This window comes from Bathycoccus prasinos (genome assembly GCF_002220235.1).
Source record: "Bathycoccus prasinos genomic : Chromosome_3".
In the NCBI taxonomy this organism is placed as follows: Eukaryota; Viridiplantae; Chlorophyta; class Mamiellophyceae; order Mamiellales; family Bathycoccaceae; genus Bathycoccus; species Bathycoccus prasinos.
In genome coordinates this window covers 647784-667933 of record NC_024006.1, presented here as the reverse complement: position 1 = coordinate 667933, position 20150 = coordinate 647784, and the positions used below count along the sequence as shown (strand labels likewise).

At 50.1% G+C, this 20150-nt stretch overlaps 11 protein-coding genes across 11 annotated transcripts; 5 read left to right on the top strand and 6 right to left on the bottom strand.

Moving 5' to 3' along the window:
• Positions 1–17: 17 nt before the first annotated feature.
• Positions 18–1604, bottom strand: Bathy03g03500 (predicted protein; the record flags this gene model as incomplete). The annotated part of the gene is made up of 1 exon (XM_007514055.1): positions 18–1604. The coding sequence occupies one exon, from the start codon at positions 1602–1604 to the stop codon at positions 18–20; it is 1587 nt and encodes a 528-aa protein (XP_007514117.1).
• Positions 1605–2167: 563 nt separating this feature from the next.
• Positions 2168–4099, top strand: Bathy03g03490 (U1 small nuclear ribonucleoprotein 70 kDa; the record flags this gene model as incomplete). Its single annotated transcript, XM_007514293.1, has 1 exon — positions 2168–4099. One exon carries the CDS (start codon positions 2168–2170, stop codon positions 4097–4099), a length of 1932 nt encoding a protein of 643 aa, XP_007514355.1.
• A 478-nt stretch (positions 4100–4577) lies between these two features.
• Positions 4578–6056, top strand: Bathy03g03480 (unknown protein; the record flags this gene model as incomplete). Its single annotated transcript, XM_007514217.1, has 1 exon — positions 4578–6056. The coding sequence occupies one exon, from the start codon at positions 4578–4580 to the stop codon at positions 6054–6056; it is 1479 nt and encodes a 492-aa protein (XP_007514279.1).
• A 148-nt stretch (positions 6057–6204) lies between these two features.
• Positions 6205–7839, bottom strand: Bathy03g03470 (major facilitator family transporter; the record flags this gene model as incomplete). The annotated part of the gene is made up of 1 exon (XM_007513940.1): positions 6205–7839. The coding sequence occupies one exon, from the start codon at positions 7837–7839 to the stop codon at positions 6205–6207; it is 1635 nt and encodes a 544-aa protein (XP_007514002.1).
• Positions 7840–8082: 243 nt separating this feature from the next.
• Positions 8083–9176, top strand: Bathy03g03460 (predicted protein; the record flags this gene model as incomplete). The annotated part of the gene is made up of 2 exons (XM_007514380.1): positions 8083–8280; positions 8559–9176. 2 exons carry the CDS (start codon positions 8083–8085, stop codon positions 9174–9176), a joined length of 816 nt encoding a protein of 271 aa, XP_007514442.1.
• A 229-nt stretch (positions 9177–9405) lies between these two features.
• Positions 9406–12003, top strand: Bathy03g03450 (predicted protein; the record flags this gene model as incomplete). The annotated part of the gene is made up of 1 exon (XM_007514048.1): positions 9406–12003. The coding sequence occupies one exon, from the start codon at positions 9406–9408 to the stop codon at positions 12001–12003; it is 2598 nt and encodes an 865-aa protein (XP_007514110.1).
• An 83-nt stretch (positions 12004–12086) lies between these two features.
• Bathy03g03440 (ribosomal biogenesis protein Gar2) lies at positions 12087–13160 on the bottom strand (the record flags this gene model as incomplete). The annotated part of the gene is made up of 1 exon (XM_007514043.1): positions 12087–13160. The coding sequence occupies one exon, from the start codon at positions 13158–13160 to the stop codon at positions 12087–12089; it is 1074 nt and encodes a 357-aa protein (XP_007514105.1).
• A 165-nt stretch (positions 13161–13325) lies between these two features.
• On the bottom strand, positions 13326–15437 carry Bathy03g03430 (unknown protein; the record flags this gene model as incomplete). The annotated part of the gene is made up of 1 exon (XM_007514254.1): positions 13326–15437. One exon carries the CDS (start codon positions 15435–15437, stop codon positions 13326–13328), a length of 2112 nt encoding a protein of 703 aa, XP_007514316.1.
• Positions 15438–15732: 295 nt separating this feature from the next.
• Positions 15733–16029, top strand: Bathy03g03420 (predicted protein; the record flags this gene model as incomplete). Its single annotated transcript, XM_007514394.1, has 1 exon — positions 15733–16029. The coding sequence occupies one exon, from the start codon at positions 15733–15735 to the stop codon at positions 16027–16029; it is 297 nt and encodes a 98-aa protein (XP_007514456.1).
• A 262-nt stretch (positions 16030–16291) lies between these two features.
• On the bottom strand, positions 16292–18302 carry Bathy03g03410 (predicted protein; the record flags this gene model as incomplete). Its single annotated transcript, XM_007514398.1, has 2 exons — positions 16292–17864; positions 18151–18302. 2 exons carry the CDS (start codon positions 18300–18302, stop codon positions 16292–16294), a joined length of 1725 nt encoding a protein of 574 aa, XP_007514460.1.
• Positions 18303–18478: 176 nt separating this feature from the next.
• Positions 18479–19948, bottom strand: Bathy03g03400 (predicted protein; the record flags this gene model as incomplete). The annotated part of the gene is made up of 1 exon (XM_007514237.1): positions 18479–19948. One exon carries the CDS (start codon positions 19946–19948, stop codon positions 18479–18481), a length of 1470 nt encoding a protein of 489 aa, XP_007514299.1.
• Between the last annotated feature and the right edge of the window lie 202 nt (positions 19949–20150).

Below are 20150 nucleotides of genomic sequence, written 5' to 3'. Positions count from 1 at the left end.
CGTTTCCTTGATGATGATTAAACGGCCATCTTCATTTCAATTTTCGGGCACGGGTCGTACCCGATGATCTCAAAATCTTCAAACTTGAACCCGTCGATATCCTTCACGTCTGGGTTGATTTTCAACTGCGGGAACGGTCTCGGTTCGTTTTTCAATTGCGTTTCCAACGGTTCGACGTGGTTGGCGTACACGTGCGCGTCGCCGAGCACGTGGACAAAATCTCCCGGTTTCAGGTCGCAGACTTGCGCGATCATGCATGTTAACAACGAGTAACTGGCAATGTTGAACGGGACGCCTAATCCCATGTCGCACGAGCGTTGGTACATTTGGCAACTCAACTCTCCGTTCGCGACGTAGAATTGACAGAACATGTGACACGGCGGCAACGCCATTTCTTTCAACGCGGCTGGGTTCCACGCGGTTAAAAGAATGCGTCGATCGTTTGGATTGTTTTTGATTTTGTGAATCACTTCGGCGAGTTGGTCGACGCCTTTACCGGCGTAGTCGGCGTGCATGTCGGTGTACTCGGCGTTGAAGTGTCTCCATTGGAAGCCGTAGACTGGGCCTAAATCGTTCACTTCGCGGTGGTTTAATCCGATGGAGTCCAAATACTCGCGACTTCCGTTTCCGTCCCAAATGCCGACGCCTTTTTCTTTCAACTCGTTCGCGTTCGTTGAACCCTTCACGAACCACAACAACTCTTCCGCCACGCCTCTCCAAAAAACACGTTTACTCGTCAACAACGGAAACGATCGTCTCAAGTCGTATCGCATGGAGCAACCAAATTTAGAAATAGTCCCGGTTCCAGTTCTGTCGCCTTTGACGTTCCCTTCATCGATTATTTCCCTAATCAACTCCAAATACTGCATCTCTTCGTGTTTTTGCTCCTTCAAAATCTTTGGCGGCAAGATTTTTTCAGCCTCCACTCGAAACTTCCCAGCCGGTCCATTTTGCGCGACGTACGTCAACGTCGTGTACGAACACTCGCCATCTTTCACCAGCTTTGAGCTCGAATACAATCGAAACTTTTCGCTATCCAACGGTAACGGGATGAACGCGTCGCAGGCAAAGTGTTCCTTCGGATCCTTCCCGGCGGGCGGTTTCACTTCGGTCAAATGCACCGCCTCGCACTGTTCAGACTTCAAAGCTTCCTCGTATACTTTTGCGCCGCCGATCACGAACACTTTCTCGATGATATCCTTGTACTCCCCAGTCGATAACGTTTCCAGCGCTTCCTCGATCGACGCTCTCGCGAGCACGCCTTCCGGCAAACACTTCGCGCCGCCCTCCGCGTCGTCCTCGCCGGGGCCACCGTTTTCTTTATTCGATTTCTCGTACACTCGCCCACTGGCGCTTAAAACCACGTTCAACCTCCCCGGTAACGGGCGAAACTTCTCCGGAATCGATTCCCAGGTTTTCCTTCCCATGATGACTGCGTTTTGCGTCATCGGTTTCGAGACGTCCGCGGTTAAAGATTTGAAATGTTTCATCTCTTTTGAAAGTTTCCACGGTAAAGTTTGGTTCTTTCCAATCCCCCCGAGTTCATCCGAGGCGACCACGACTTGAAACTTTTTCAAATCATCTTTAGTAGGCGTCGCGTCCATCATCATCGCCGCTTTCTTATTAATGGTGGTCGGAGTAGTACTTCTCGTCTTTTGTTTAATGATTCGGAATTTCGTTCCAAATTTGTGGAGCAAAAAGCTGAATCCTCCTCGTATCGGCGTCGTCTTGACCGTCGTCTCGTTTTCCTTTTCAAAAGCAGCTTTGGTATTAACAAAACGTTGCAGCGGGAACAAAACGCGAAATTCTCTCTCTTTCTCTCGCTCGGATGAAGCGTTTAAACAACGCCGATGATAGAACTTTGTGCGATGGAATTTTTGAGAAAAATTTTGAATTTTGAAGGACGATCTGAAAACTCTAAACCCTAATTTCCGAGAAGACGCATTTCAGCCCTGCAACTTCATCACTTCGAGGGGGTGGTCGTCATTTAAAGGAGAAGTGAGAACGCGCGTTAGTACGTGTGTTTGTGTTGCGTTCCCCAAACAAGCAAAACAGTGCGGCTCGAAAAAAGCAACAGAGGCTTTTCGTTTTTAAAACCACCGTCTTATATAAGTGAGTAAAAAGAGAAAGAGAGAGAAACCCTGTTTGTGGCCGTAGAATTACTCAAATGAGTTCTGGGGGCAATGGATCTTCTTTACCGCCGTTCGTGAATGCGCAACCACACAATCCTTTACTGATGAAACAACCGGGAATACCGCCTCTGGGAATGATGATGCCCCCACCCGGTGGAATGATGATGCCTTCACAAGGAGGAGGAGGAGGACCACCGGGGATGATGTTCCCGCCGAATCCGATGCTCATGATGCCTCCCGGAGGAGCAGGAGCAGGAGGGGCTCCGATGATGATGCCACTCATGGGGGGAGGAAATCCGTCGTCGAATTTACTGATGCGACCGATTAATTTGAATCAACACCCGACGGGTTTGCCGCCGAATTTGTTGGTCATGTTCAAAGCGAGGCCGCCGGTGAAGTGGTTTCCGCCGGCGAAAGCGAGGAAGACGTGTAAACGTTTGACGGGAATCGGGAAGTATTTGTATTTATTCGGCGAGAAGGAGAACGAGGAAGGAGAAGAGAAGAGAGAGTCGATGATTTTAGGAGAAGAGAAGGACACAGACGAGGATGCCTCCGACGTGGACGTGAACGACGACGGAGAGATCATCGAGATCGACGAGGAGACGAAACGGAAGCGAAAAGAGGAGAAGGAAAAATTCGCGCTGTTGCCGGCAAAGACGAAAAAGAAATTAGAAAAAGGGAAGAAGATGTTAAAAGAGGCTTTGAAAGCGTGGGATCCGCATAAAGACGAGAAAGCGACTGGAGACCCGTACGCGACGTTGTTTGTCGCGAGATTACCGTACGCAGCGTGCGAAGACGAGGACGTGTTACGACGAGAATTTGAACGGTACGGCGATATTAAAGCGATACGAATAGTCAGAGATACGGATACCGGGAAACCAACGGGGTACGCGTTTATCGAGTTTGAAACGGAAGATGACATGAAACGAGCGTTCGCGCGCGCAGATGGGACGAGAATTGAAGGTAAACGGGTCATCGTAGACGCGGAGAGAGGACGAACGACGCCGAATTGGCGACCGATGCGCTTAGGCGGCGGTTTAGGAGGATACACCAAACAGTTGAGCAAGAAGGAAATTCGAATGAAAGCGATGGGGAACCAATCCCGAAGAGGAGGTGGAGGAGGTGGAGGTGGAGGTGGCGGTTTCCGAGGCGGGCCTGGTGGCCCCGGAGGAGGTGGTGGCGGTGGCGGCGGTAGAGGCGGTAGAGCTGGGTTTGGTGACGATCGTACCTGTCACGTGTGCGGCCAAACCGGTCATTTCGCGCGAGAGTGCCCGGACAGAAGAGAGATGAACCGAGGCAGAGGAAGATTCGGTGGTGGTGGTGGTGGTGGTCGTGGTGGCGACGATATGAGAGACAGAGGAGACCTTCCTCCTCCTCCGTCGAGAGGAGATCGAGGCGGTATTGGGTTTTCCGGCGGCCGAGACGATACTCGCGAACGAAGTCCCGGAGCGGCGCCGGCGCCGAGGTTTGGCACCGGCATGATTATGGACGACGATCGCGACAGAGGAGGAGATAGATTCGGCGGCGGTGGTGGTGGTCGAGACGGCCGGGACGACAGACGTCCACCGCGTTACGGCGACGACTTCGACCGAGACCGCAGAGGCGGCGGCAGAGACCGCAAACGCGGAAGGTCCCGCTCCCGCTCTCGATCTCGATCTCGCAGCCCGCCCGCGCGAAGAAGAAGCAGATACGACGACGATTACGACCGCGAAAGAGGCCCAGACCGCCGCCGATCCGATCGCCGAGACGACGACGACACTCATCGCGGCGGCCGAGACACCCGAGGCCGGGGAGACCGCCGCGGCGGCGGCGGCTACGGTCGCTCGCGCTCGCCCTCGCCGAACTACCGAGACTTTGTCGACGAACCACCGCCACCTCCGGCGTCTCGCGGAGGACGACGAAGCCATCGCCGCTCGCCCTCGCCACCTCCGGCCAAAAAAGAAAGCTCGGAAGAAGGCGAACTTTAGAAAAGAGAGAGACCAAAAACCGTTTAATGATACTCACGAGAGTGTTTTGAGGATCTCTTTATTCGTGGAGCGGTAGTACCATTTTTCTCGTTCTTTTCTGTTGTTCTTCTTCTCTCGTCTTCTGACTCTTTTAGAAAAAGCACTTTTTGCTTTTTTTCACCTGCATGAGATTTTTTGGCGCTTTTTGCACTTTTTCTCGCTATCTTCAGAATTTTCTGTCCATTGGGAAAAGACTTTTGACTGCTTTGTCGCGTCGTTTGATCTCCCTCTCTCTCTCTCTCTCTCTCTCTCTTTCACGCCCGCTACGTATACTTTTGCGCGCGAACGCGGTAAGGAGCGCGTGCTTGCGAAAGGGAGAAAAAGCCCGCGTTTTTTACGCGAGACAGAAGAATTCGTTTTTGAATCATCGTGTTGCCCTCTCTCGTTTTTGTTGGGAATTAAAAGACCCAAACGGTGTGAGAAAGGATTGAAAAGAATCATGCGTCGGCGCCGACAACTCTCCTCGACGTCGTCCAAGTCGCCGTACTCTTCCTCAAAGCCGGACAGAAGAAGTAACGACGACGAGAATAAGAGGCGATCATCGAATGACTTTTCCTCCCCGGAAAAAAAGACCAACAAGCACGTTTCCTTCTGTAACAAATCCACGGTGGTTGTCTTTGCAGAAGAAGAAGACCAAGAAGAGAAAAAGAATACCGCGACGACGAATAATAATGATTCCAACAACTTTGAGCGCGGTGGTCCTCCGGTGGTGTTGAAATTCACGTACCAAGAGGAAAAACTGATGGACGCGCCGTCGAAAATCCGTTTGGAAACGAGCAACGAGTTGAGACATCAGCGAGCGAAGTTGAAGGAGAAGTTGTCGCACGTGGAGGAGCAGTTCGATAACGCGAAGCGAAGCATGGCGGAAGGAGAGTTTCGCGAGTGCGCGTCGATATTGGAGAACGTGGTCGTTCGAGAGCTGGCGGAGAGGATAAACGCGAGGCAGTTTCAGATGAACTTGGAGAAGTTACGGTTTCAGAGGCACAGGCGGTTGGCGATATTGGAGGAGCAGACGAGAGTCGGCGGAGGGAAATTGAAGAGGAAGCCGATGGGTCTCGGGGTTGGAGGGAGGTCGGAAAACCATCATCAAGAATTTCTCGATGCAGAGACGATGATGACGACGAAGACGACGACGACAACTACAACAATGGATATTAGCACGGAGATTGGAGAGGATGATTCTGTTTCTGGAAAGAAAAGTTACGGAGGAATAACCAACCACCAAGCCACCACCGAAAAGGCTTTGAGAAGACGAAGCGGCGAGAGCTCGGCGAGTGAAGCGAGTACGTTGCAAATGCAATTGGGGATCAATAATACGAATAATAGCAGTGATAGTATGCGCGATATTAAGAGCGACGACGAATTGCTGCCATCGCCCAAGGGGCAAAAGTATATCAACAACGCGTCTGTAATGATGGACGGGAGTACCAGAAGTAGTCCGAGCGCGTCGACGGACAGTTTCGTCGATATCAATCGGGTCACGCAAAGTAACGCGCAACATGCGTCCTCAGAACTCACCGACACCCAGGAGAAAAACATGAACTTTAAAGTGTCTCCAGCGCCTCCCGCTCGAGAATTAAAGACGCCGCAAGAATTGACGATGATTGAAAGCGCGTTGGAGATGTGCGCCAAAGCGTACGAAAACATGGGAAACAAGTGGGCGGCTGAGCAGAAACTGAACGAAGCGGCGAAAATTAGAGAAATCATATCACGGTGCGATCCGACGACAGATACCGTCGCGGCCGTCGCGTCGCCGTTGCAAAATTTTTGTCCTATCGAACCGACGTCGATGAATTCCACCTTGACGCATCAGACGAAGCTGTTTGAAACGAGGATGAAACAATTGTTTTCGTCTTCGGTTTCGTCCGCCGCGGCTGCCGCTGCCGCCGCCGCAGCGGCCTCCGAAATACAGAGTTAATACTGTAGTGTACCATTATTATTTATTATTATTGAGCGTTCAAAAGATAACATCATCTTTACTACACAACTATTACTATTACACAACTCCTAATCGCTACTAGGTACTGTTACGTACGTACAAAAACTATAGTTCATTGACTTCTATATCATACGTTTTTACCGCCGAGTAACGCCATCGATTCCTCTCGGGAAGAAGTATTCACGTGGGCGAAATAGTCCTCCTTCAAAATCAGTAGCTGTTCGGCGTCTTCCTTCGCATTTTTCGCGTCTTGGCGCATGGTTAAAGACGCCACGAACCACGCGATTTGACCCAAGACGCACAAAACAGCGCTTCCGGCTAAAGCGTAACGCAACCCTTTCTCTTCCCCGTACTTATCCGAAAGTCGATCGCTCACGGCGCCAACCACGGCTGGTCCGACTGAACCTCCAAAGACGTTCGTGACGACTTGGAACAACGCCGCCGACGTCGCTCTCATGGAATCCGGCGATAATATTTGTACCACCGCGCCTGGTGGGCCAACCATGACCATAAAAAACGCCACCGCGAACGCCGCAAACACCAACGACGCAATCTTATTGCTCACTAGAAACGCCGTCACGAGCAACGGCGTGGAGATAAAGTTACACACGATCATGAACCACAGATACCAACGCGCGTCGTGGTATTTCTTGACTAAATAATCGCACGCGAAGCCGCCCACTAATATACCAAGAGCACCACACGCGCCAGAAACGACCGCGATGTCCACCCCGGCTTCTTGGTTCGACATCCCGTGCGAGCGAATGAAAAATGTCGGCAAGAACGTCAAGATGGACAAACCGACGGCGACTTGTAACGAACACGCGATGGCGAGATAGACGAACGTTTTCCTTTGAAACATCTCTTTCGCACACTCCCAAACGCTCCCCCACGCATCGGAACACGCACGACTAAACTCTTTAACTGCGATAGATTTAGTGTTGTTGTTGTTGCTACTCTTCTTCTCCTCGTTCGTCATTTCGTTGTTCGCTTTCGAATTCGACCTCTTCAAAACAATCGGCGCGTCTCTCAACGTAAAATAAACCAATCCAGCTAACACAAACCCCGGGATTCCAGCCATCACGAACACCGATCTCCACCCGATCCTATCTACCAATATCCCGCCTAAAACGTTCGCCAACGCAATCCCAACGGCTAATCCCAACGCCTGTATCGCCATCGCGCTCGCCCTTTCGGACGGCTTATACATGCACGCGATCAACGACAACGCCGCCGGCGCGCACCCAGCCTCGCCAATACCAACCCCAACTCTCAAAAACGCCAACCACTCCTTACTTTGCGCCGTGGCTGACAAACACGTCGCCAGCGACCACACCAGTAAACAAAAAATCAAAATGCCTTTCCTCCCTCTCGTATCTGCCAATCTCGCCAACGGTATCGCCAACGCGCAGTTTACAAGTAAGAAAAACGCCCCATTCACTAACCCGGTATCCACGTCCGTCATGTCCAACTCCACCGCTAAGGTCGGAAAGAGTATCGACGGTACGTTCCGGTCGAAATTTTGCATCACCGCGATCATGAACAGGAGGAATAAAACGTATTTGCGATAGTTCGTCTCGCCTTCGTAACAGGAGACGAAGTCCGCCTCGACCTCTTTTATTTCCAATTTTGTTTCTTCCGTTTCCTTGAGCAAGTCTTCGAGCATTGGAGGAACCACCCTATTTGCGCCTCCTCTCGTTCCTCCTTCGCCTCCCGTGCCGTTCGTATTCTCGTCGTCCTCCTCCTCGTCGGCGTCTCTCATCGTCGTTTACTAAAAATGCCTTCGTTTCCTTCCCGCGGGAAAAACAACGCGTCAGAGACTTCTCCTCCGCCTCTTCCTTCCCTGCTTTTCGCGAGCTGCTGCCGTTCAAACTGCCGTTCAAACTGCCGCGACTGCTCGAGAAGAACGCGCTGCGTTTAATGAGAGAGAGAGAGCGCCTGCTTTTCGACAGTAGAGCGCGACCTTTTACGCGCGACGTGATGGATGTGCACACGACGTTGCTAAATGCGCCACTTTTGTGACACCGCGTTGGAAATTCTCTCGAGAGAGAAAAGAACGCAAAAGTACTTTCACCGAATAAAAATGATCTCTCTCGCAGACGAAGGGTTCCTCCGCTCGGCGTCGATGATTTTAGCCTCGGAAATTGGCGATAAGACGTTCTTTATCGCGGCTATTTTGGCCATGAATCACAGTCGTTTGACGGTAAGATATGAGACGCGATATTGATGCGTTCGTTGATTCCAATTTGAAATTGGAATTCTCTCTTCTTTCGTGATGATGCAAACAACCGCGGGAACGAACCGCTTTTGTCGCGCGGTATTCTTCACGCGAAGGTTTTTGTCCTTTTTCATCGTCAGCATCAGCACCTCGTGCCGCGCATTCTTTCTCTTCTCTCTCTCTCTCTCGTGAGATGTGCTATGGTAACGATACGACTGATTGACTGATTTTCACTCTTTTCCCCCACGACAAAACCAAAACAGGTTTGGTCCGGTTCCGTCTTCGCGTTAGCTCTGATGACGGGATTAAGCGCCATGATGGGCGCCATCGCGCCGAACTTGTTGAACAAAACGACCACGCACTACGTCGCGACTGGTCTGTTTTTCTTGTTCGGTTTGCGTTCGGTGTACGACCAAACGGTCGGGTACGACGCGAACGCGGAGTCCGAGTTAGAGGAGGTGGAGAAGGAGCTGAAAGAGCACACGTCGTCGTCGTCGTCGAGGACGAGAGGAAGAGGAGGAAGAGGAGGAAAGACCGGTCCCGCGACGAGAACGAGAACGAAAGCGAAGAAACAAAGCCCGGGGAGTAAGATCAACGACATCCTCGCCGTCTTCTTCTCTCCGATCTTCCTCCAAGCGTTTCTCATGACCTTCCTCGCCGAGTGGGGCGACCGGTCGCAAATCGCCACCATCGCGCTCGCCGCCGATTACGACCCGATCGGCGTCACACTCGGAGGGATTTGTGGCCACGGGTTGTGCACATCCGCGGCAGTTTTGGGTGGTAAAAGAATGGCTGGTGCCATCAGCGAACGAATGGTTGGTTTGTGCGGGGGGATTTTGTTCCTCGCGTTTGGCGTGCACGCGTTGGTAGTCGGCGAATAGAATTCATGGAAGATATTGAGAGAGATTGAGAGATTGAGATTGAGAGAGATTGAGAGAGAGATCACGCGTTTGTTGTTATTTATTGATGTTATTACTATTGCACACGTACATATGTACCGAAGATGTACCGCCGCTGTAAAATCTCTTCACAACTATTCAAAGTCGGACACTTGCCACATCAGATAAAGTGCTCTAAAAACATGCGCTAAAAAGCACCCTCTCTGCCCTCATGTACTCTTCGCTCCCGAACCAGAAACGCTCGAAAACGTTGCTTCCCTCGGTTCTCGAGGAGTACGAGCGGAATCGTCGTAACGACGACGAGGACGAGGACGATCAAGCGCGCGAGAAGTTACTCGTTTTGCACGATGATGATTCAAAGCTTTCCCGAAGGGACGCTTTGATGAAAGACGACGATGCAGACGACGACAAAGGAGGAGAAGAAAAAGAAGAAGAAGAGTACGACGACGATGATATCGATGATTTTCGCGCGCCGCCTGGTTTATCGCACGCGCGGCCCCGTCGTGGTTTGCTGCGAGACGACGTAAACGATGATTCAGACGACGACAGTTACGAGACAGACGAGGAAGGCGAAGAGGAAGAAAATCTGGACCGATTTTTCTCCCGCTTGTATTACGAGCACTTTCTCGGGAAAGGATTCCTCGGGCAAGTTTCCTCGCGCGTGGCGAACGCGCTCATCCTGTTATTCACGATTTGGATGTCGGGGTTTTTACTCCTCTCCGTGGATTGGCAGTGTTTAAGAACGACGTGCGCGGAAAACGCGGAACGGTGCGACATTATGAGAGACTGCGTGGTGATGCGTCACCCGCTGGGAGGGTCGAAACGATTCGTTAAAGACTCTATCGTGTGCTCGTATTTAGCGTTGGCGACGGCGTATTTGTGTTGGAACGTGGCGCGATTGGTGCACGATTTGCCAGAGTTGAGAGAGATGCGGGAATTTAGTAAAAAGAAACTCGCGTTGAGCGATAGAGATTTCTGGACCGTCACGTGGGTGGAAATCGTGGAGAGGTTGGTTCACGTGCAAGAGACCGGGGCGTTGACGTTCAGAAGGAAAAGAGGCGCGGTGTTGGACGAGAGAGACATCGTGGCGAGGATCATGCGGAAAGAGAATTATTTGATTGGCATGGTCAACAGAGACGTGGTCAACACGAGGTTAGAACCAGTGTCTATCTTATGCAAGAAAGACGCGTGGATGACAAAGTCCGTTCAGAGTAACTTTGACTTGGCCGTGTTTAATTGGATGTTTGACGAAAAGTTCCACGTGAGGAAAGATTTCTACGACGTCGAGGCGTTGAGGAGACGATTTAAGACGTTAGCTGTCGTGAATTTCTTTTTGAGTCCATTTCTGGCGATATTCATGACGTTTTATTTCGTCTTGCACAACGCAGAACGGTTTTATCACCAACCGAGCGCGGTTGGAACGAGAGAGTGGAGCTCGATTGCTTTTTGGAAAATGAGAGAGTTCAACGAGCTGCCTCATTTCGCGAGATGGCGTTTAAATGCAGCGCATAAATATGCGACGAGGTACGTGCAACAGTTTCCAAATCCTATAACAGATATATGCGCGAAGTTCGTGGCGTACATTGTGGGCGCTTTTGCCGCGTGCGCTTTATTGTTAGCGTTGGTGGACGACAGGTTATTGAACGCGTATATCGGTAACCGAGACGTGTTCTGGTTGACAGCTTCGTTGGGCGCGGTTTTGGCTACCTCGAGAGCGTTTATAGTTGAAGAAAACGTCGCGTTTGAACCAAACTTGGCGATGGCGAGAGTCGTCGCGCACACGCACCATTTCCCGAAATACTGGAGAAAGTCAGCGCACAAGTTGGAGGTGAAAAATGAATTCACGAACGAGCTATTCCCTCTGAAAGCGACGACATTTTTCGAAGAGTTGATTGGTATTTTTCTGTGTCCATTCGTCTTGTGGTTTCCTTTGAGCGATTCCGCGGGCGATATCGTCGAGTTTGTGAGAAACTCAACCGCCCGAGTCTCCGGTATTGGCGACGTGTGTTCGCTATCTGTGTTTGATTTCTCGAAACACGGAAATAAACGCTACGGCGCGAAAACCAACGCGAGGAAACACATGCGTTCGCGACAAGGCAAAATGGAAAAATCCTTCCTGAGTTTCACAGAGGCCTATCCAGGTTGGAGCCCAAGTGGACCCGGGATTGAAGTTTTGGACAACTTGCGAAGGTTTGCGACGAAGCACGAAAGTGTCGTCATGTCCAAATCTTTGCATTTCGGTGGCGCTTTCCCTCCGAGATCGATGTCGCCGCAAACGATGGGAGGTGTGACGACGCCTCCAGGGAGTTTCCATCATCATCACCATCACGCGAATAGTGTCATGCGAGGCAGCTCAATATTTCGCGAACGCAACGATGATGACGCGAAGAGGAAGAAACGCGGCGGTAAATCGTTCGTCGACGGTATCGACGATATTATTGTTACTCCTTCTAGTAGCAGTAATAAGTTTAGCGGGAGATCGTCTCTCCGAAGAGGAAGAGGAAGAGCAGGAGGAGGAGGAGAAGGAGAAGAACAACAACTCGCGTCCTCGACCATGGTCGCAGGCGACGAGGAACTTCCGCTTCTCGACGCCTGGCTCGCGAGCACAGCTTCGAGTCATCAAGTCATGCAGTGCTTTTACGAGAGAGCGTTGGAAAGAGAGGAAGACGATAGCGCGAACAGCGGCAGCGATTACGACAACGATACTAACGAGGTGCGCATGGATGAAGAAGAGGGTAACGCGAATTTCATCGACGACATTGCGAACGTATTGTCAAGCCAAACGACGACGAACGTCGATTTGATTTAGATGTTGTGTAATCAACAAAAATGTACAATAAAATGACGGCAGAGAACGCAAGCAAATAAAAACTTATATATAAGATTAAAGACCTACTTCTTCGTACGCTTTGATGCAGATTTTTTCGACGCAGCGGCTGGCTCTTCAGGTTCAGCTTCTCGTTTCTTCCCTCGCGCTTCAACTCGGTTTCGTCGTGCCGTTCTAGGCGTCGGCTTGGCGTCTTCTTTCTCCTCCGCGGCGTCGATCTTTTCCACTTTCTTCTTTGCCGGCGTTTTCTTTGCCGGCGTCTTCGCTTTCGTTGTAACTTTTGCTGCTGTTTTCTTCTTCGTCTCAACTTTTGTCGTCGTCGCTGCTTTATTGTTCGTCTTTTTCTTCTTCGTTTCCGTCGTCTTCTTAACGTTCAAATCCTTCATCTTCTCCGCGAGCTTTTTCTCGTATCCGCCTTCAAACTCGTACTCAATCCCGCTCTCTCTAATCTTTTTCATCCTCTCCTTTTCCTTCTTCGCCAACTTCTTCAACCGATTCCTCTCCCCTGCGTCGTCTCTCTTCTTGTTGTGCTGCTCTGCCGCCCGTTTATTCCACGGCACAATCTTAAACCCGCTCCTCTCGGCTACTTTCTCCCCCGCGCCGCCCTTCACGCCTTTAAACGTCTCCGGATGCACGTCCTCCGGTCGCATCAGTTTCACTTTCAAAACGTGCGTTCCGAGTAAATAGTTATCCATGCTCTCCGCCACAATCGCCGCCACTTCCGCGTGTTTGAACTCCACGAACGCGTAGTGCTTCGATTTCCCAGTTTTCTTGTTCCTGGAAACTTTCACTCGTAACACGTCTCCAAACTGCCCAAAGTACGAGCGCATTTGCGTCTCGTAAAAACCGTGCGGTAAAGAACCGACGTATAAAACTCGAGGTTTCGACGACTGTTTCTTCTTAGACTTCTTCGTCGTCGTCAAAGCGACGAAATCGCCCGACGGCTTCATCTTTTTCTCCGACGACGCCGATGCACCAGGCCTCGAGGATGAGGGAACCTTTTTATCCGCGTACTCTTTTTCCCCGCCGCCGGCATCATCATCATCATCACCCTTCTCCCGAACAACGACGCGATTCTTTTTCAACTCTCGCTTTTGCTTCCCGGACGGTTTCGAGGACGTTCTTTGCTTAGACGGCATTTTGATGAAAAGCAACGACAGGTGATGATATCGACGAGTGGGTTATATTTTTCGCGAATGCGCGTGAATACAATGAGAATTTTTAAGCGATTGTGTGATGTGTGATGGCTTCATTATTTATAAACTTACACGTACGACAACGTGCGCTCTATCTATCTAGTTCGTCTACGACGATTCAGACGAGGACGTGAAAAGCTTCGACGCGAACACGGCGGACAAAACCGCATTACACTTGCTTTTGATGCTACGATATACCCTATTTCTAGTCGTATTCGTCTCTCGATGTTGCAGCGACCACGCGGAAAGAAACAACAGGAGAAAGACGCTCGTCGTCCAAAACCGGCGAGCGAGTTTCGCGGCGAAGCCTCCTTGTCCCGATAAGAGCGTCTCTTTTTCTTTTTCAAACTGTTTGGTTTTTTGGTCGAGTCGCGCGATGGCGGCGAGTTCGCGTTGGCGAGAGCGGGAGAGCGAACGTTCGAGCGCTCTTTGCGAAATTTCGATGCGCTTCGTTGTCGTCTCCCGAACGTCTTCTCCCGCCGACTTTGACGCTTTTCCTCTTTTGCACTGTCTTTGTTCGATTTCGGATTGGAAGCTCAATTTTTGGACTTCGAGGTTCTTTTCGTACTTTGCACGTAATCGCGCGAGCTCTACGCTACCGATGAGAGCGCTATTACTGCTGCTACTGGTAATATCATCATTATCATCATCATCGTCATCATCGCTCTTCATCTTCATCTTCTTCTTTTTCTCCGAGGCGGCGAGCTGATCGAGTTCGTCCATGGCGATGGAATACCGAGCGTGCGTTAAAGGCGCGAGGTCGACGATCCCAGCGGTCACATACCAAGGCGGTTGGTACGATGCATCTTTGCCTGCGTATACGATCGACCTATCGTACGGCTCCATCACGAACACTCGTCTGTGTACGTTACGAATGATAGCTAGGACGAGTCCCACGAATTTCACGCCAAAGTACGCGCATACGAATACGAAAAGCGTAATCAAACCTTTGCGCACTTTCGCATCGCGCTCGCGTTTTTGTTTCATTCGAATCGTCTTCAAGTGCTTTTCGCGTCTGTATATGCGCTGCAAAGCGACGACGCATCGAATTTGGTGCAATTCTCTTTCTAATTTGATAATCTCTTGTGGATTTTTGTCCTCCGTGAGATGTCTCTTTTGCAATAAAGCGGTTAATATCGAGCGAGTCACGACGGATGACGTGCCATCCTCGTCTTCGTCGTCCTCGTCGCACGCGTTGTTGCCTTTACGAATGTACCCACTCTCTTTCACAGTTTCGTCGTCGTCGTCGTCGTCATCGTTCGTGTGCGCGTCGCTCAACACGTCCGAAGTCGACGCTTCGCTCGCTTCTTCTTTACGACGATGAAGCTCTTTCTTACTATTTTCGGCGACTGCCGCCTGGTCGGTTGGACTGTTTCGACCACTCATCATCGCGTTCTTTTTCGGTGGACTGGTTCCATTTTTATCCCGCAGATCACTTCCATTCCCAGATGCTACATTCCCTGGTCCTAAAAGCTTCTCCGCCAACGCGTTGCTCACGAACGTATTATTCTCGATGAACTGTTCTCTCTCCCGTAACTTCGCGTACGCGCTCGCGAACGCCTCGTCCGCCTCCGCTCTCAATTTTTCCTCCTTTTCCACTTTCATTTTCAACGCATTCACTCTCCCGACAATCTCATCCGTCAAACGCTCTTCCTCCATCGCTTTCCTCCGCTCCTTCTCTGCTTCTTTCAGTTGAATCTCGCGCCTGACCAACTTCGCCGTGTGAAAACAAAACCGTTTCATCGCCTCTCGCTCTGCTTTCCGTAACCCGCGAAACTCCATCTCCGTTCTCGTTTTCATCACTTCCGGCATGAAGTGTACTTTTAATCCCATCTTGTTCAAATCTTTCGAGAATTTTAACGCGTTCTCTTCCAGTAGTTTCATCTGCGCGTCGTGCGTTTTTTGCACGTAATCGGACCAGTTGTTCTTCATCTCTTGGAAGGATGTTAAATTTTTGAAGGAGTTTTGCGCGTCGACGATGAACGATTTGAACGCAGACGAGTTGGACGAGTTGTTGTTGGACTTGCTCAATTGTTCGTCTTTATTCTCCTCTTCAACAACGTTCAAACTTTTCTTCGTCGTCGTAGTATTCGTCACCGCTTTTTCTCCCTCCCCACCAACGATGATGGAATTCTTCGTTTTTCCCGAAAAATTCGTCGTCATTAAAGTCGACGAATTCGCGTTTTTCCTCCTCAAACTCCCCTCATCATTCTCGTTCATCTCTGTAGTATTTAACCCCTACTCCTCTGCTTCTTCTTCTTCTTTTAATTAAACCTCTTCTCTTAATAAGCGCATCATCTATACGTACGAACAATGTCTCTCTTTCGTAGTTATTCTTACGAGGGATACGAAAAAAGCTGAAATTTTAAGCAATTAAAAATTTAGGGTGTCCAAACCTAAGCGTCCTTTGGCCCCTCAGATAAGGAAACTGCGGAACTCGTCTCCGCAAAACATCTACACCGCCTTTAAGACGAGCGAGTACCGCTACGCCTATTAAGAGTAACTTTACATAAGAATGTCGGGAGAAGAAGAAAAAACCTCCTTCGTCGGTCGCAACAGCAAAGTCTGGTTCCTCTGGACGTGGGCGTTACTCGTCTTCGTCCTCGACGGGATCGTCTACGCCACGGATGCCCCGCCCGGGGAATCCGACTGGGAATACGGAGGCGGGTTGATGTTGATGGTGCTCATCGTCGCGTGCTTTTGGGGAGTGTTTTCCATCCGAAAAACCGAGAATAACTTTAAAGCGGAAGCGAAGAGGAAGGCGGAGACGAAAACCTTGGCGGAGTTGATGAGCATTAACATGGGCGCGTAATATTAAACGAAGAAGAAGAGAAAAGAATTATATTCCGTTGTTGGGGTTGTTGGGGTGCGCGTTCGGGTGGTCGAAGCGACGAGAGAACGCAACCTAATACTAAGCACGGCGGAAAGAGAGAGAGAGTTTTGCTCTCACACACTTACACACACATATAATTTTATATAGAAAAGTATACATCTTAAGAATAATAATAATAATAATAAACTGTTTCTTTGAATGCTACGTGCGCAAATGTGATGATGCGTTTAAGCGCGTTCTTTCACATGGTGTCGTACACCGAGGAGGAGGAAGAGGAGGCTTTTGAAGAAGCGCCTTTTTCCTTGTCGTCGGCGGCATCTTTTCCCGATCGAAAGAGTTTGGCGAACATTTTTTTCAAGCCGCTCGGGCCTTTTGGGTCTGGTTTGCCGTTCAAATGCGTTTGACTGCTCGAACGTTTCATGTCGGCGGCGGTTTTCTCTTCCTCTTCTTCCTTTGCGCTGTCCGTTTTTCGCATCGTCAACGTTTGCGGCACAAACGGGGCGGATTTGGGAGAAAGCTTCGGCGGTACGAACGGCGGAGCGGATGATTCGAGTTTCGTCGCTGTCGATGTTGCTGTTGTCTTTGCAGCTGTATTTGCCGGTTTCTTCGACGTGGCCTCGACAGACGTCTTCTTCTTCCCGTCGGCGCTCATGCTGTTTTTTCTGCTATTGTTGCTACTTTCCGTGCTCGCGCGAGATTTGCCGAAAGAACTTTCCGCGAACACCGAACCATCCACATTTTTCTTAGTTGCGATGTTACCGGTTTCGGTCGCGTCCGATTTCCTTCTCCAATTGTCCACTTTATCGCTCACGTGATCCCCAGTCGCCCACTTGCGAGATCGATGTTCCTCCAAAGACCGTCTGGGAATCTCGTTGGGACATCGTAACTCGTCGATAGATTTGCGCTCGCCGGATTTAGAAACCACAAAAGTATCTTCATTCATCAATCTCTGATTCTCTTGAAACTCGTGCGCATCAAACCGACGCTCTGGGACGCCTGATCGGTTATTCGAGCTCGACGACCAAAAGGACGTGAACTCAAACGGTTGTAAATATTTGTGTCCGTACACGAATCTTCCGGAAGGTAAATGCGTGATCGGTATAGCGTCCGATGACATTGGCGGTGCGGCAACTTTTATCGCATCTCCACCACTCTCACCACCACCCGCAGCGCCGCTACTTTCTTTACCCCAATTATACGGTCTGCTCTCGTCCATCGACTGCCGAGACGTCATCGGATCGCTCGGTTTGTGCGTAAATTTTTGATCTTGCGCTCTCGGATCCGTGCTCGCCCTTCTCTGCGAGCTCGCTTGAATTGCTCCCATCCCTCGGACATCTTGAGAATGCCTGTGCGTCGCGTTTACCCTAATCGACGTGCTACTCTGATCTCCGTTCAACGGCCACCTCGACGGACTTTTATTCCCGATCCTCGAGCAAAAAGCGACCAACGTTCCATCCGTCCCGTGGCCAAAACTTAAAGGCGCCGAGTGTTCCGTCGCCGCGCAAAACACCCTCCTCGCCACGCAATCTAAAACGATAAACGAAAACTTATGCTGCGTCCCGAGCTCTTTACACGTCTCCTTCAAAGACACCGCGCGTTGTCTCAAGTCGCTGTGTTTATCTCTCACGTGGAAAAACTTATCCGCCAACACGTCCACTTTTAACGAGTCCGAGTGTAAAAGAAACGCGGCGTCGTGATATTCCGCGTGTTGAACTTTATCCGTGTTCGAGGCTCGAGCGAATCCTCCTCCCGGATATATCGCGCGCTCGAACGTTTCCGAAGGTAAGGACTCGAACGCGTGCTCGACTCGTTTCCTGTTGTCGTTTCATCATCATCATCAGAGAGAGAGAGAGAGAGAAAAGTGTAAATAAAGAGTGATGAAAAAGGAGGAGATTTTTTAACATCAACATCATCATCATCATCATCTCGTCGCGCTCAAAAGGGGCGGCGGATGATGCAAAAACACAAAACGACGACACCCATTTCCGAAACGCGCGTCTGACAAAGCACGCGACGACGCAGAGAGAGAGAGAGAGAGAGAAAAGAAACAGAGAAAAGAAACAAAACAAAAGCGCTCACTTCACTTCCTCCGAATCGCACTCTTTCGCCGGCACGCACGCCGCGAACAAACACTGATGTTTAGCACTCGTATTCTTCGTATTCGTCGAATTCGTCGTTCCCAAAACCGACACCACGGAAGCTTCGTCGATCGACGCGCCTCGCCAAGAGATCGAATCCGATGAAGCGCGCATATTTGTCGCGTCTGTATTCTTATTCTTGTTATTATTATTAAAGAGAATCGATCGCTTTTTCTTTGTGGGGCTGAGCTTTTTGAAGATATTTTTTGTTCACAAAAAGACTAAAAGTGACAACTACTACAAAGCGTTAATAATATAGTATTAGTCTCTAATAATAAAAGGAGTACGTATTAAACTCTGGCTTTCTCGAGAAGCACATTTATGACTTTCTCTTCGTCGTTGTTTCGTAAAACTGTCACCCGTGCCATATCGCCGACGTTTTCTTTCTCGACTAAAGCGACGAGTTCGGCTTCGGTGGAAACCGGTTTGTCGTTGAATTTGACGATGAAATCGCCCGGGGTGATCCCCGAGAGACCTCGACGGGTTGAGAGTAAACCTGCTTTTTCCGCGTTGGTTTGTTCTTTATTGCTCGAGGAGGCGAGGAAACCTTGAATGAGGACGCCGGACGCGTCGTTTTTGTTCAATGCTTTTTTCACCGCTTCGTCGGCGAAAACGATGTTTAAGGAGGGAAAATCGAGAACGGCGGAACCGTCGTTGCTGTTGCCGTTACCTTTTTTGGAATTTTGGATGAGCTGGTCCGCGACGCGTTTCGCGACGTCGACCGGGATGGCGAAACCAACGCCAACGTTTTGCCCGGTGTTGGTGAAAATGGCCGCGTTGACTCCAATCAATTTGCCGTCCGCGGAGACGAGCGGTCCGCCGCTGTTCCCGGGATTAATCGCCGCGTCCGTTTGTAGCGCGCCGGAAACGAACGAACCAGGGAAGGTTTCTACCGAACGATTTTTACCGGAAATAATCCCGGTCGTTAACGTGTGATCGAAACCGAACGGGTTCCCGATGGCTAACGCGATTTGCCCAACTTTAATTTGCTCCGCGCTCGCGCCAAACTGTATGGGCGTTAATACGCCTCGTTCGCAATTGATTTTCAAAACCGCGATATCTTTCGATTTCGCGTATCCAACCAATTCGCCTGGATACACTTTCGATTGTCCATTCGGTAACTCCACGGTCACTTTCGCCACCTCGCCAATTTCCCTCCCTTTTGGTATCGTCGATATCGCGCTCGACACGACGTGATAATTCGTCACGACGTACCCGTTCTCGCTATCCCAGACAATCCCGGACCCGTTCCCTTCGGGAACTATCGCCCCGGCTTGCGATTTCTGTATTCCAGATTGCGACAACAACGTCACGTCCACGATGTTCACGCACGCTTTCGACGCTCGCGCGAACGATTCGGTTATCTGCTTCTCTTTCTCGCTCAACTGCGTCGACGCGAATTCTAATTCTACTTCAGCCTTGGCTGAAGTGCACGGTTGGTCTAAGGATAAAAAGAAACTCGTCGTCATCATCATCAGCGCGGTTTTGGTGGTCACCTCGCGTCTTCCTCTTCTTCGTCTTCTCGTCGTCTCTTTTTCTTCTTCTTCTGTCATCATCGTCAAATCGTCATCGTTGTTCGTCGTACAAAAAGTCTCTCTGTTGTTGCCTTCGTGTTGTCGTCCTCTTCGCCGTCGTCGAATCGTTCTCCTCGACAGAAGCGCATCTACGCTGGTGGTGGTGTTTTTGCTGGTGCCACCATCAAAGGAGGTCGAATTTCGACGACACGAACGACAACAATGCATCAAAGTCGTTGAAATCATTTCGTAGTCTTTTAGGCGGGGTGTTTGATAAAAAAAAAGTGCAGCCTTTTTGCCTCAATTTTTCTCTTCGTATTTACAGTAAAGTAAGTGTGAATAAATATTTTGACTTCTAAATTGCTAATGACTTCGATCAGGACTGATGATGCGCTCACTACTCAGACAAGCACGAAGGCGATCACTCCTGCAAAAAGTATACCAAGAA